The following is a 15,051-nucleotide window of genomic DNA, read 5'->3' on the forward strand; positions in this document are numbered from 1 at the left end:
AACATTTTACCTTGATGAAAGGGGATGAAGTTATCAGAATCTCTTAAAAAAAAAAAGTTAATTGGGCTAAATCTTCTCCAAATCCCTATCCCTTAAAGATCCCTGCTAAACTTTCCCCAGAGCAGGCCTCTGAATTCTACAACCTTGTTGTGTTCCTCCACTTTGTTTTATAGTAAAAACAAACAGTATTTATTAAAGATGAGAACCTACCTGTATAAGAGTAGTGTTAAGATGATTAGTGCCATTAGGTTTTATATACTTTCATATTGTTTCACTATACCCTGACTTTCCTTTTCAATTAGTTATCAATCCCCTAGTAAAATTTCACTCACTTTATTTCATTTACAGCATCTTTTCTGGGAAGTGAACTGCCATTATGTCAACTAATTCCAAGCCATAATACATATTTTTGTATCCTCTCTATGTCCACATATTTTAACTAGAGAAAACCATAGATTTAACCAGAAACTTCAATATAGTAATTGCTGAAAGAATAAACCAATACAGTGAGACTTCCGAAGCTCTAACACATGCTCATTTTTCATGCTCTGGTCAATAAAATTAAAGGGTATCTTATGTGCTCCAGATGTGTTCATGGGCAATGTATTTCCATCAATACAATGCATAAAAATTGGTAATAACTTTATGTAAGACAGTAAATTGAGCTAAGAAAGTAAGTTCACTTGTCTACTTAACTTTTGAAGTCTAATTCAGGTTTGGATTATAATCACCTTTAAAATTCCATAGCCTGGCATTGGATTCCAATCAGGAAAACACCTAGGAACAGAGTGGTCTGCACTTACCGGAGTCCTCAGTGGCTCGCCATGTCTGCTGCAGACAGCAAGACTAGGAAACTTGACACAGTGAGCAAGGCCCCACACCACAAGTCTGCAGGCAGTGGAGAGCGTACAAGTATTTGTGGGTGTCCAGCTGTTCAGGCACTAAGGACGAGTCTATCTCTTTCAGCCAAGCATGACATCTACCCAGTATATTATCTTAAAAAAACCCCTCTTGATATAACCCTCTTACCTCCTCCTATTCTTTAGGCTAATGGGCCACTAGTTTAATACTGGCTTTACAAGATAGTGATGTCAGTAATCCCACTGGTGAGCAAACTTTTTTTCCTTCTCATAAGCTGCTGCCCATTTATTAAAAGACCTCATTAATGAAATATTTCATTAGGATTAATCACAAATTTATCAACTGGATTAAGATTTCAACATAACAGCCTCCCTTAACCATGTCCTAAACACTTGTAGGACAAAAAAATATCACTACATTTAGTATATTGTAATTGGCTCTTAAAAAAAAAAAAGATTTTATTTATCTATTTTTAGAGGTAGGGGAAGGGAGGGATAGTGGGAGGGAGAGAAACATTGATCAGTTGCCTCTTGCACAGCCCCAACCGCGCACCTGGCCTGCAACCCAGGCGTGTGCCCTTCCAGGGAATCGCACCGCAAGCTGGTTTGCAGGACGGCACTCACTCCACTGAGCCACGCCAGTAAGGGCTGTAATTGGTTCTGTGTCAATCAAAACGTAGAAGCATGTCCCCTCTTAAAACAGGTTATGTAGACCAGAATTGTAAATTTATCCTCATCTTAAAACTAGCAATGTGTTATACTTAGTATAATTAACACAAAAGCTTCTTATATATCAAGCAATCTATTTTACATTAAGCAAACTTAATTTTATCAAATGTTCTTTAATTTCGTAAACAATATGATACATATTGTGTAAGAAGCACTCGGTTGCTTTGCAGTACAATTTCAGAGTGTACGGGAACTGGAATACAGAGGTTAAGCACTGGTGTGCTGACAGCATTTGTGAACTCTGGAAAAACTGCATACAAAACTCAGATTCCAGATATTAGCCAACTGAAACTTTACTTCCCATAATACAAAAATGATACTTTGAGATGCAAAATATCTTTTTTACTAAACAAACTATATAAACATTTAAAATTATCATTAAAAACTCAACTTTAGAATTTATAAAGATTAGCTATAAAAATATATTGGCAGTCACTTTTATAAATGTACCATTCACTACATTACAAAATAGTCTCTAACATAAAATTGCTTTAATAACTACTATTTTAGAATCTGATAAACCTTGCATTAAATTGATTATAAAATCCTCTGGGAAAACTTTGGTATGCATCTTCAGAAGGTTTTTAAAAAATACTCTCGTATCACCTCAAGGGCCTGTAAACATTCCATTCTATTAAAGCACAACAGAATAAGTCATGTATATTCAACTGCATAATAGATTCAAAAAACAGTGTTATATACGTGTAGAAAGTCAGCATTCCCAGAATAACCCAAAACCAAACTATTTAAAAGTATCAAACTTTTAAACAGCTCTCTTTTCCATTCTGATAAAAAATGTTACAAAACACCACAACCCCATTCCTATACCTTAGATACTTGTTACAAGAACTCAAAAATTGTTTAACCCAGCCTTGAAAACACTCTCAAGTCCAATAAACAAACTTAAACACCCATTTAAAAGATTTGACAATAGAACAAGGATACATAATCGAACACATAATTATATTTATGTATTAGCTTTTATATTTGTAATTTAGATTTTATTGGCAGAAATAAAATACACACGTGCACACAATTGAAAAAATAAATTTTAGGAAACAGTAAGAAATGCAAACTTATAGGATAAATTGATTTATTTTTTAAAATTTACTGAATTTCACCTTACCTGCCGTTTTTGGATTATTCACAACTACTGTTATTTAGAAAATTCAAATTGGTGAAAGTCCATTTCCTGCTTCTGAGCATGTTTAGTTTTTAGAGCTTCCAGTTGTGCCAGTATCTTCCTTGAGAACCCCTTCCACTTTATCCTGTTACCAGATCTCTTGCAAAAGACATTTATCTTTGAGTTGCAAAAGCCTAAGTAAAAGCTTCATTTTTGACCTTTTAATTTATAAACCTCTACTAAAAAGAAAAATCCATCTAATTTTTAGGCAAGTCCACAAAGTACTTTCTTAAGAATCAAACACTTTTATGGGAATAAAGATCCTTCAAAGTTTTTAACTCTTCTATTAGAGTTTTATTTTGATTTTCCAGGACTGCAACTCGGTTCTCCAGGCATTTCACATATTCTTTCTTCTTTCTGCGACATTCTCGAGCAGCTTCTCTAAATATGAACATTAAAAACCAACGTTAGGAAAAATTTACCTTTAAGTGGTAAATGCACTGTAGCAATTTTACCTGTTCATCTTTTCTTTTTCCATTAAAAATATTAAAGTATCTACATACAGTGAAATATATAGTAGAATAGATATTAAATGTAGAATTCAACTAGTTTTGGCAAATGCATATATTTGCTAACCCATACGTCAAGAAAAAGAAATTTTTGTTGTCCCAGAAAGTTCTCTCAGGCCTGTTCCTGATGAATCCTCTTCCTTAGCAACTACTGCCTGAGTTTGTCACCATAAAAGAAATTTTGCCTAATCTGTAACTTCAAACAACAGCCACACAATGTGTACTGTTGTGTGCTGGTCTCCTTTCATTCAGTGTATTTTTGAGGCTCATTCATGTTGCTGTGCACTGGTTTGGTCCTCTGTATCCGGGGGCACATCGCATTCTCACTGTGTGAGTTTCGCCACGATTTGCTGAGCCACTGTCTCCGGCGTTTCCTGGTTGTGGCTGCTGTGCATGCTCTTGTGCTGGTCTCTTTGGGAGCACATGTCCTACTTCTCCTGGGTAAATACCAAGGAGTGAAATTTATGGGTCCTCTGCTTAATTTTTGAGAGGGAGTCTTTAATTTTAATTTTTTTCTTTAAATTAATTTATTGAATAAAAATAAATTTTCTCAATAAAATTTATTGTAATAAATTCAAAAAGTACTTGATACTCAGTTTTGTACATATTTTCTTAAAATATTTCTATGAAATCACATACAAGTTTTATACACATACAGGTAGAATAATTATTTTAAGTATACTATGTACTGTAGATATTATCTACAACTTGCTTTTTCACACAGTTTCTATGTTGGTCCATAACTTTTTGCTATGTGGACATTTTGTTGTCAGTTTTCACTGCCCTAGCTGCTAGTGAGATGAGCATTTTTCAAATATTTTCTTGGTCTTTTGGCTCTGCTTTTATGTAAACTGCCTATTTATACCCTTTATCCCTAAATACCTTTTGGCCATTTTACAATGAGAAACTATTAGAAAGATAAACAACTTAGGAACTTCCTGTGCATTATACATATTGTATTAATCCTCTGCCTAGTTTCACATTGTTTTCTACTCATTTGATTTCTCACATTTTTATATCTTGTGTCATAAATGCTCTTTAGTCTCTTTTTCTTGGCTTAAATTAAAATACCATGCACTATGTGTCCCTTTAACTTTTATCTCAGAAATTTTCCTTTATTTTCACAATTCAGTCTTTGATCCATCTGGAATTATTTTTGTTCCTGGTATAAAAACACGGGAATCCAATGTAATTTTCCTTCTAAGTGTGGAGCTGTGTGTCTTTGTTAAATGGGCCTTCCTTCACAAGGGTACTTAACCAGCACAGCAAGCCATTTCTGGCCTCTCTATGCTACTTGCTAAAGCTCCTGCCCCTTCACTGACACCACGTTTCCATGGCAGTGGCTTTAGAGCGCATTCAATGCCTAACAAGATGAAGTAACCTCTTTCTGTTTTTGGCCACTTTTGAACACTTCTTACATGTAAACTTTTTGATTACTGTCTCCAATTCTATAAAGATCAACAAAGGTTCTAATTTGAGTACCATTAAATTTGTGATTTCTGAAGAATATATTAACTGTCTTCATCAAAGAATATAGTATTTTCTATTTTTTCAGGTACTATTTACCTCTCAATAAGCTCTTTAAAATGTGGATCCTATGCCTTTCCTGTTATATTTATAAGTATTTTAAGACTTTTGTCACTAATCTGAATGTAATATTACTTAACACCTTACTGAATTTCCTTATAAATTACTGTAATTTTTTTTTAATTTTAAAAGACTTTTATTTATTTTTAGAGGGGAAGGAAGAGAAAGAGGGAGAGAAACATTGATGTGTGAGAGCTGCTTTGATGGGTTGCCTCCTGCACTCCCCCAACCATGGACCCGGCTCACAACCTAGGCATGTGCCCTATGGGGAATTGAACCTGTGACCTTTTGGTTTGTAGGCAGACACTTAATTCACTGAGCCACACCAGCCAGGGCTATAATTTAAAATTTTATAGGAAGTAGTACACACCAAAGATTGTTATGTGGTACAGCTATGTTATAAAGCATAATAAAATGAACACATGTACCTCAATACCCAGCTGACCATGTGTAAATATTACCCATACTGTTGGCCCTCTGTGCTATTCTCTGATTCCATCCACACCCCTGACTCTTGCCCAGAAGCAATTACTAGCTTCAATATTTTGGGCATCTTTATAGTTTTAGTACGTATGTGTATGACCCTAAATTATGTATCATTTACTTTTTTTCCACTATAATTTATTGATTATGCTATTACAGTTGTCTTGAATTTCCCCCTTTTACCCCCCTCTACCCAGCACTCCCCACTCCCTCAGGCAATCCCCACACCATTGTTCATGTCCATGAGTCATGCATACAGGTTCTTTGCCTACTCAGTCTCCTATACTGTACCTTACATCTCCATGGCTATTCTGTGACTGCCTATAAGTACTTCTTAATCCCCTCACCTCTCCACCTACTGGCAACCATCCCATCTGGCAACCATCAAAATGCTCTCCATAGCCATGTTTTTGTCTCTGTTCTTGTTTGCTTAGTTCATTTTTTAGAGTCAATTGTTGATAGATACGTTTTTTTTTTTTTGCCATTTTATTGTTCACAGTTTCGATCATTTTCTTAAGTAAGTCTGTAACATTTCACATAATAATGGTTTGGTGATGATGAACTCTTAGTTTTTTTCTTGTCTGGGAACTTCCATTCTAAGTGTTATCTTTACTGGGTAGAGCAGTCTTGGCTGTAGGTCCCTGCTTTTCATGACTTTGAATGTTTCTTGCCGTTCCCTTCTAGCCTGCAAAGTTTCTTTTGAGAAACCAGCTGACAGTCTTATGGGAACTCCCCTGCAGGTAACTAACTGCTTTTCTCTTGCTGCTTTTAAGAATCTCTTTATCTTTAACCTTCGGCATTTTAATTATGTGTCTTAGAGTGGGCCTCTTTGCATCCATCTTGTTTGGGACTCTGTGTGCTCCCTGGACTTGCATGTCTGTTTCCTTCACCAAATTAGGGGAGTTTTCTTTCATTATTTTTTCATGTAGATTTCCAATTTCTTGATCTTTCTCTTCACCTTCTGGTACCACTATGGTGCAAATGTTGGACCTCTTGAAGTTGTCCCAGAGGCTGCTTATAACTCCTCATTTTTTTGGATTCTTTTTTCTTCTTATTGTCCTGATTGGTTGTTTTTTGCTTCCTTATGTTCCAAATCATTGATTTGATTCTCAGCTTCATCCACTCTACTGTTGTTCCCATGTAAATTGTTCTTTATTTAAATTAGTGTATCCTTCATTTCTGAATCTTTTTTATGCTGCTCTGTTCTCACTAAGTTCCTTGAGCATCTTTCTAAGCAGTGTTTCGAACTCTGCATCTGATAGCTCTTTTTCTAGAGTTTTGATGTGTTCTTTCATGTGGGCCACCTATCTTTGTCTCCTTGTTTGGCAGCCTCCCTGTGTTTGTATTAGGTAGAGCTGCTCTGACTCCGTGTCTTGGTAGTGTGCCCTAATGTAGTGGGTGTCCTGTAGGGTCCAGTGACAAAGCCTCCCCTATCACCCAAGCTGGGTACTTGAGGTGTGCCCTCGGTGTGGGCTGAGTACACCCTCCTGTTGTAGTTGAGTCTTGGTTGTTGTTGGTGGAACAATGGGAGGGATTTATTTATGCCAGTCAGCTGTAAGAACTGTCCGTGACCACTGACCACCAACCTCTGTCTTCCATGGAGGATCAGCTGTGCAGGTGGTGGTTTGTAGCTGCCTCCTGGGTGTACAGGCTCTGGAGTTTCCCAGGTGATGTGGGCCAAGGTCAGCCCCCACCTATGTTGGGTTTGGATTCCCAGGTGAGGCCAAGCTGTGAATCTAGGCTGGCTGCTGCTAGTGCTGGGCCCAGAGTGCACTGAGGCCAGCTGTTGCTTGTTTGAGAGGATTTAGGAAGTTGTGAAGCTTGAGCCAAGACTAGCCATTGTTATGGAAAAGCAGCCTGGGTGGGCCCATAAGTTGGGTGGGCAGAGTCTCTGGGGATCTCCAAGGTGGGTCTAACAGTGCTAGCCGGTTTGGTGGAGTCTCAGATGTGGCACCAGCTTGCCAGCTCAGTCTGGATGGATGTGTTTTCTTTAATTCCATAGTTGTTAGACTTCCATTCAACTCTATTTCTGATGGTTCTGAGTGATGGCTGTTCTATATTTTAGTTGTGATTTTCACGTGGTTGTGCAAAGAGGCAAGCTGTGCTTACCTATGCTGCCATCGTGACTCCAAGTCCAGGTTACTGTTTCTCCTAAATTATGTATCATTTAGTTTACTTTTTCCCTAAAATTTATTATAAAATATCATACTGTATGTGTGCTTTTGCAACTGCTCTCATCACTCAACTTTACTTTTCTAATATTTATTCATGATATTGTGATCATTCACTCCATCATTTTAAATGAACACTATTACATTGTATAAATTGAGTCACAATATATGTATCTATTCTGTTATTGATGGTTATTTGGGTTGTTTCCGATTTCTGCTGCTATGAACATTCTTATGTGTACTTTCTACAAAAGTTCCTCTCAGTCATATCCACAGAGTAAAACAGCTGAATCACAGGGCATATCCAGGTCAATTTTACAAGATAAGGGCCAATTAATTTATGAAATTTATAATTCCATAAGCAGTGAGATTCATTCTTCAAATCACTGCCAGCTCCTGGTTGGGATGGGGATAGCTGGCACCTCAAGTGTGTGGTATTAATTTGCATTTATTTGATTACCAATAAGGGTAAATGACCTTTCATATGATTATTAATCATTTGTGCTTTCTGAGAAATGCTTATCTATATATCTTGCCAGCTCTTTTTTCCTGTCACTTTGTACTTCTTACTTACAAGATCTGTTTTTTTCCCCCAAACAAATCTTTTTTTTGGGGGGGGGGGGTAGATATGTTCCAAAAATCTTCTATAGGTCTGAAGCTTATATGTTTACTTACTTCACCTTATCTTTTAATGAATGTAAGTTATTGATTTTAATGAATATTCACTAATCATCTATGTTAATGTTTGTGTGTGTTAGTTCTTAAGGGATCTTTCCCTATATCTGAAACCATGAGATGCTATATTTTCACCTAAAAGTTTAAAATTTTATCTTTTTTTAATGTTTTTAATCCATCTGGAATGATTTTTCTTTGCGTGCTAGGAGGAAGAAATCCAGTGTTTTTCCACATATGAAAAACTAGTTATCCTAGCACCGTTTATGGAAGAGTCCGTCCTTCCCTCATAAGCTGCCCTGTCATACCACGACTTCATGTGCTCACAGGTCAGTTTCTGAGCCATTTCACTGGTTTATCTCAATGCCAGCCAGCATCACGGTATTTGATACCACAACTTTAAATACTTGATTATCTCCTCACCTTATTTTTGTCTGGAATATTTTGGCTGTTCTTGGCTTTTTTACTCTTCCATAAATTTTATTATCTACTGGTCAAGTTCTTCAACCAACCTGTTTGGGTTTTGATTGAAATTGCATTGAATCTATAGATCAATTGGGGGGAAAATAGTCATCTTTATAATACTGACTCTCCATATCTATGGACACAGTGTATTTCTCCATTTATTTAGATCTTCTTTAATGTCTTTCAAAAACATTTTACAGTATTTTCCATAAATTTCCTGGATATTGTTTGTTACATTATTTTCAGGTATTTTATTTGTTGATTAACATAAATGCCTTTTAAACACTTACCAAACTCTTTATTGCTGATATGAAAAAATATGATTTCTGAAAACTGATTTTGTATCTATAAACCTTAAAAACTCATCACTTCTAATAATTTTCCTATAAGTCTATGGGGATTCTTTATTTTGTTTAAAGATATATTTTAGAGAAGGAGGGTGGGGGGGAGAAAGAGAGGGAGAGAAACATCAATTGGTTGTTTCTCTCATACATGCCCCTCCCAGGGACTGAACCCACAACCCAGGCATGTGCCCTGTCTGGGAACTGAACCCGCAACCTTTCCCTTTGTGGGATGACACCCAATCAACTGGGCCATACCAGTCTGGGTTCCTTCTTTCTTTCTTTTTTAAAAAAGATTTTATTTATTATTTTTAGAGGGAAGGGAGGGAGAAAGAAAGGGAGAGGCACATTGAGGTGTGGCTGCCTCCCACGCACCCCCCACTGGGGACCTGGCCTGCAACCCAGGCATGTGCCCTGACTGGGAATTGAACCAGCAACCCTTTGATTCACAGACCGGCACTCAATCTACTGAGCCATACCAGCCAGGGCTGGGTTCTTTTTTTCGATAGGCAATTATATAAAAAATAGTAATAGTTTTACTTCTTTCTCTCTTTTTTAAACAGTCAACTAGTTTTATTCAATGTCTCATTAATTGGACAACATTCCATTCCACTAATCAGAAAAGTATTCCTAGGAGTTGTACAAACTGGAAGCACTGGCAGCGGAATGGCACCAGGTGTTAAGACCAGTGGGGTCAGACTATACCTAGGTTCAGTAACCTCGGTACTTGAGTTCTGACTAAGAAAGAATTCAGAGTCGACTCAAACTAGATTCTGGAGAGAAAGTTTATTAAACTCTAAGAGAAATTTTATTTAGAAAGGTACTGAGGTGGAAGTGAGCTGTAGACGAAATGGGCTTAGGGAACAAGGTACAGAGGCAAAAAGAAGGGCCCTTGGAGCTTAGGGGAGAGAGAGAGAGGCAAGGAAAATGCACCCGAGGAAGGGGGTGCAGACAGGGGCGGGCATGCTCCATAGGGGCTGCCACTTCTTTCATTTAAAACCTTGTAATTTCCCCCCTTTTCCTGTTTTACTAAACTGGCAAGAGTTTCCATTGTAAACTAGTTCTTTTTCAAGCTTTCAAAGGAATAGTTTGTAGATAATTCTCCTGGATATTCTAAGCAGATGAATCTATCTTTGCTAATAATAGTTTTATTTTACTTTTCCAATTATTAGAATCATTTTATGGTCTCTTGATCTTTGACTATTTTTAAGGACGTATTTTTCTTTAAATATACATACTTTTCCTTTCTCCATTAGATAACTGAAGATATTACTAAACTCACTGTTGTCTGCTTTTGCGGCTGCCTCTTGCTCCTGAAAGGCAGTGTACTATTACCTAAAACTCTGGACTCTGAAACCTGGACATGAGTTTAAATCCAGCCTCTACCACTAAGCAATGTAAACTTGGGCAAGTAACTTAAGCTCTCTAGGCCTTAGTTTCCTCATCTCAAAAAGGGGGTGGGTGGTGGTGGAATATTTATACTACAAAGATTTTTGTGAAAATCACATAAAGGTTTGGTGTATATCATGATGAAGGACTAATTTCTTGGGTGGTCTGTGATTTTTCAACTTGTATTTGTCAGAAACTCAGTGTACAGGAATTCATTAAAGCCCGTGTTGAGACTGTTTTCTTCCAAGCAATTGGGGCACTATGGAACCGAACCCTTTTTAAAATTATAATTCTAAGCTTATGGTTGTAGCACTTATTGGGCTTTGAACTCAAGATCCAGTTTCCAAGCTTGCACAGAGGGGTCCCAGGCTCTGTCCCTAGTTTCCTCTGCATGCTAAAGCTATACCAATCACAAAGATCTAAATTTATTCCCAGGTTACACAGGGGCTGCGCCAGCGTTTATTAACCTCATGGTCTTGTGCTTCTGGTTCATTCCTAACCTCAAAAGAATTCTCTTACTTTCCTGCAGCCTTACCCAACCATTTAAGAATATGGTTTTTATATTTTATCAAGCTTTAGAAATATTATATAACCGAGGTCATACTGTCAGAAAGAGAAGTCTCATTCTAGTAACTTTTAACAACTCTTCTGGATTGCCTAGGTATACAATTATATCATAAGCAAGAAATACAGTTCTTAATTTCTGATACTTATATAAGTTCATTTCCTTATCTTACTGCATTTGTGGGGACCTCCAAAACAACAGCCTTTGCCTTACCAAGTTCATTTACAGTGATGTTTGCTCTTAGTTTTTAGTAAAGAAACATTTTATCTTGAATTAAATGCATCCGTGTGGCCCTGGCTAGGGTGCTCAGGAGCTGGAGCATCATCCTGTACATCAAAGGGTTGAGGGTTCAATTCCCAGTCAGGGTACATACCTAGGTTGCAGGTTTGATCCCTGGTTGGGATGCAACTGACTAGTATTTCTCTCTCTCACCCCCTCCCTTTCTCTCTCTAAAATCAGTGTATCTGTACCCTCTGGTGAGGATTAAAAGAAAAAATGCACCCATCTGGCTTTTTATGGTAATTTTCATTGGTCTAGAAAAATTATCCTTTTATTCAAATTGTTTACCTTATTGGTGAGGAGGAGCTGAAAATTGAATCCTACTGTAATTTAAAGAATTTGTTGTATCTATAGTTATTTGCCCTTTTTTGTTCCTAATATAGTTTGTTGGTGTCTTTTTTTCCCCCTTGAACATGTTGTAGGAGGCTACCCATTGGTTTTTCTCAAAGAACCAGTGGTTTATTGTTCCTGATGTACGTATAGTGCGTACAGCAATGTTTAAAATACATTGAAAACGAAAGCAAATGTTTCTGGAGGTTAAATTACTAATCTATATTCATGATCAAAATTAATTTTTAAGGGCATTAATTCTGTATCAGTAAGTAAATTAAGTATTAGGCAGAATCCCACTAGTTCTTTTGTCTTCTTGCTGTGTGGCAGCAGCAGATGGTTTTGATTTAACTTTGTCAGCCCAACAAGAACAAAATATATTGTCTGAAAAGCTTTGCTCAGCAGTGCTATTCAAAGGACACAGTAACAATGGAAGAACTCTAGGTCATATACTAAATAAAGAGAGTGAGCAACGGCACTCACCGATCCACTGGAAATAAGCTAAACGTAATCCAACACTCGTGAAATAAAGCTGATATAAACCTCTCTCCTTATTTCTAATATACAATTCCAGTTAATGTCTGGTTATGTTCTGAGATTTGCAAAAATGTTACCATTCTGGCATGATAGTTTGCCACCCACCTGTTTTTCATCAACCTTATTTCTCTTTTCAACTGGGGGTCATCTGTCTTAGTTGTCTGAGATGTAAGAGTCACAGGAGATGTCATCACCACAGTTTGTGGCAGTGAAGAAGCTGAAGGTGTGGTACGGATCTGATATGTCTGCATGTCTCCTGACGCAGCTGTGTGGTCAAAAGAACGAGTTAATTCAAAAGTGTCCTTGAAAGTACTCTGGGATGCTTTCTACAGATGCTTAAACATACTTACTTTGCACCACCACCTGGTTGCTGGGCACAAGTATTTGCTGTCCATCAGAGGTCTGCGCGTACTGGAGGATTGTTGTACCTTGCTGAGTACTGCCTGAATTTGTCATGGTTAGTGTCTGAAGTCCCTGTACTCCATCTGTGCCTGGACTGGCCAGCTGTAAGGCTCCATTTGGGGCAATGGCAACTTTAACCAAAGAGAGAACATAGCTATTGTAAGGCTATACAATACCTTAATTGCAAAGTATTCATACAAAAACCAAACACTATTAAAACAGGCTTGAAAGTGGTCTCATTTGACAACTGCTAACTACTGTGGGTGAATTATATGTAAAAGAAATAAAATGACATTTCTTTACAAAATTTTATAGTTCAGACGCACTAATCTTAAGCTCATATTCTATAGTATAACTGGCCAAAACCCATTTTGGGCTCTTACGGGCCACTGCATGCAAATTGCTAATGTCACAGCAGCTCTGGAGCATTAAGAGGGCACTGATGGCTAACTTTTAAAGGAAAAATAAGTAGGAGGAAACATTAATACAGTTTGTAATTTTTTTCAAGAGGCATAAAAAAGATTGTAACAAAATTTTTTTTAATAGATAAGCATACCCATAGAAAAAAATTCAAGTAGGATAAAAGGTTACAAACTCAAAAAATTTTTCTACTGTTTCTCAGCTCCACTCTCTTGTGGTAACTGCTGTTAGACATTGAATGTTACTAAGTGATACTTTAAAAATGTAATCTATTCAGTCACTTTTCACCAATAAATTTAAGTCATCAGAAAGCCACTATACAGATCACATTACTGAGCGCCTCTCACTGAATTATGCTTACACGTTAATACTTTCCCCTGAAACCTTAAATGCAGTGCTCATACTGCATGTCCACATAGAAAACATGTTAGCATTATGCAGCTCCCATATAATAAATCCCCTTCAGAATCTGATGTCTCAGCTCTACACCCTAATTTCAGAGTATAATTAATGTACCCCCCCATACGGTTTGCCTGCTATAAAGCCAAAAAAGTTGTTTGTATATTTTAATAAAAAATAATTTTTTCAGGTCCTGGCCAGCTCGATTCCCAGTCAGGGCACATGCTTAGGTTGTGGGCCCAGAGGCAACCCATCAATGTTTCTCTCACACATCGATGTTTCTCTGCCTCTCTTTCTTTCTCCCTTACACTCTCTCTAAAAATAAATAAATAAAATCTTTAAAAAAGTAAATTTTTCAGGAGTTTCTAATATTGCTCCCCACTACCACACAACACATATTACCACATACTACTTCAAGTTATAGAACTTTAGAAATAAACATTAAAATTGTTCACATGCACAATTTGCTTTTAAACTTCTATTAGAAATTACTTTGTCTTCTTCCTGCAACATGCATGACACACCCCTACACACACATATATTTATATAAATATATAGATGAAACAGAAAGTAAATGTCCCATTATCTGTCCCTACTGATTTCACTGGCTGCCCCTCACTCCCACCCTGGGGTAGCCAGTATTTCTGGTGCACGTCCCTCCTAATCTCTTCCTGGGCTCACATGGACTGACACACAATCGACCCTTGAAAAACACAGGTTTGGACTGTGCAGATCCATTTATATGTGTTTTTTCCAATAAATAATACAGTACTATTAATGAACTTTCTCTTCCTTTTGATTTCCCTAACCACATTTTCTTTCTCTAGCTTACTTTATTGTAAGAATACAGTATATGGTCCATATAATATATTAAATATGTTAATTGACAGTTTATGTTACCAATAAGGCTTCTGGTGAACAGTAGGCTGTTATTTATTAGTAATTAAGTTTTGGGGGAGTCAAAAGTTGCATCAAGATTTCTGACTGCATGAAGATCAGTACCCCAAGCCCCATGTTGATCGAGGGTCAGCTGTATTAATGTATATCAAAATATGTTAAATTATACTCACAGATTGTACAGATATAGATCTTTTGATGTTAAATATATGTGATAAATCAGGATTGCTTTCATTTTTGCAACATATTTTCTTATTCTTGTTTAATGTTTATTTACTCTAAATCTGCATTGTAGCCATTAACCACATGTTGCTGTTTAAATTAACTAAGATTAAACAAAATAAAGCATTCAGTTTCTCAGTCTCACCAGCCACATTTCAAGTGCTCAAGAGTCAAACATGGCTTAGCAGCTACTGCCCTGGACAATGCTGATACAGAACACGCCCATCATTAAGGATGTTCTACTGGATCACGCTGCCATAAACACTAGTTACTGTATATATGGGAAGAAAGTATCTCGTAATGGGGGGTTGGTACTATCCATGGTTTCAGGCATCCACTAGGGGTCTTGGCACATATTCCCTGCAGACTTGCTAATATATTGTCTTAAAAATTTTGGGGGGATGTAGGAAACAAACTTGTGGTTGCCAGAGGGGAGGGGGTTGGGGGACTGGGTGAAAAAGGAGAAGGTATTAAGAAATACACTTGGGATGGAGGAACCAAGATGGCGGCGTAGGTAGACACACTGCGCCTCCTCGCACAACCAGAACTGACAGAGAATCGAACAGCAAGGGGGACCAACACCAAGGAAACAGAAAATAATCATTCATCCA

The 15,051-nt window shown here is 37.2% G+C and overlaps 1 protein-coding gene across 6 annotated transcripts in view; it reads right to left on the reverse strand.

Annotated features, from left to right (window-relative positions):
• Positions 1–1,682: 1,682 nt before the first annotated feature.
• Positions 1,683–15,051, reverse strand: part of ATF1 (activating transcription factor 1) — a 67,190-nt gene continuing 53,821 nt past the window's right edge. For all 6 annotated transcript variants that reach the window (XM_053921486.2, XM_045184158.3, XM_045184157.3 and 3 more), the window contains 3 exons: positions 12,451–12,633; positions 12,206–12,365; positions 1,683–3,153 (listed from right to left, as the gene is read on the reverse strand). In XM_053921486.2, the coding sequence (XP_053777461.1) occupies positions 3,009–3,153; positions 12,206–12,365; positions 12,451–12,633 (488 nt within the window). In that variant the 3' untranslated portion in view covers positions 1,683–3,008. The remainder of the gene's footprint in view (positions 3,154–12,205; positions 12,366–12,450; positions 12,634–15,051) is intronic.

The sequence above is a fragment of the Desmodus rotundus genome, chromosome 3 (genome assembly GCF_022682495.2).
Source record: "Desmodus rotundus isolate HL8 chromosome 3, HLdesRot8A.1, whole genome shotgun sequence".
NCBI lineage: Eukaryota > Metazoa > Chordata > Mammalia > Chiroptera > Phyllostomidae > Desmodus > Desmodus rotundus.